We start from the raw sequence: 1,107 nt of genomic DNA, 5'->3' as shown, positions 1-1,107 counted from the left end.
CCGTCCCCGTCCCGCTGTTCGGCGCGCGCTGCAGGTCGAACGCCGCCGCGGAGCTGCTCAGCGCGCCCGCCTCGATGCTCCCGCTGCCGCTCGCGCCCGCGTGCGCGCGGTACTCCACCGCCTCGGCGTAGAACAGCGGCAGCACCTCCTCGACGAGCTGCCGCCGCGTCACCGCCCCGAAGAACCACGGCGCCTGCTCCAGGTACAGGTCGCACAGCTGCGCCGCGCGCGGCCACGGCGGCAGGTGCGCCTCCATCAGCTCCTGCACGTCCATGTCCGCATCCGCGTCCGCGAGCCCGGACGGCGCGGCGGGGAACGCGGTCGTCAGCCTGGCCAGCGCGCGCGGCAGCGATGCGTGCGGCGCGGCGGGCGGTGGCTGTCCCGATTTTTCGTTCTCGTCCTGGAAGGGAGAGGGTGCGTGCTGCTCAGTGTGGGCGCGCGGGGACGACAGAGAGACGTACCAGAAGCAGGCTCTGTTGAAGGATGCAAGTCAGCCGCAAAGGCGCATGGGATAGGCCACAGACGCACCTCCGACCCCGCCGAGCGTCCGTAGAACATCGCCGCGCCGTCGTCGCGCACGGCGAGCGTGCCAAACGCGTCAATGTACTGCGACTCCTCGTCGCCCTGCTCGCCGGCGTCGTCGCTGTGTGCCGCGCGCCCCTGGAGGTGCGCCGCCGAGTGCAGCTCGAGGCCGGACTTGATCTTGAGCAGGTCCTGCACGAGCAGCGGGTGCAGGTCGCGCGTGACGCTGGACTGGAGGATCGCGAGCGCGTCTTCGAGCTGGCGGATGCGGTCGCTCATCTCGGCGATCTTGCGGTGCAGCCGGTCGGTGTCTGCGAGGATGAATCTGTGCGCGCGCGGGTGAGCAACACAACGCAACACACGACAGCGCTCTCACCTGGTGCCCTGGCCGGTGGTGAGGCTGCCGTTGGGGCAGATGGAGGAGCAGCCGCGGCGCTTGCACGACGAGCAGGGGACGGTCTTGTCGCACTTGAGCTTGAGGCGGCGGCATTCTGCGCAAGATATGGCACCGCGCGCGCGTTTGAACTCTTGTTCCTGCGCCCTCGCCGACCGGTCCTTGTCGTCCTGGCGCGACGTGTTTGGCAT

The 1,107-nt window shown here is 70.0% G+C and overlaps 1 protein-coding gene across 1 annotated transcript in view; it reads right to left on the bottom strand.

Annotated features, from left to right (window-relative positions):
• Positions 1 to 1,107, bottom strand: part of POSPLADRAFT_1083705 (hypothetical protein) — a gene marked incomplete at both ends in the record, with an annotated part of 3,953 nt that extends 2,846 nt beyond the window's left edge. Inside the window, 2 exons of the mRNA XM_024483019.1 lie at positions 521 to 847; positions 899 to 1,107. Coding sequence (XP_024333524.1) covers positions 521 to 847; positions 899 to 1,107 — 536 coding nt within the window. The remainder of the gene's footprint in view (positions 1 to 520; positions 848 to 898) is intronic.

Source organism: Postia placenta (assembly GCF_002117355.1).
Source record: "Postia placenta MAD-698-R-SB12 unplaced genomic scaffold POSPLAscaffold_21, whole genome shotgun sequence".
NCBI classification, from domain to species: Eukaryota; Fungi; Basidiomycota; class Agaricomycetes; order Polyporales; family Adustoporiaceae; genus Rhodonia; species Rhodonia placenta.
This window is presented reverse-complemented; position numbering and strand designations above follow the sequence as displayed.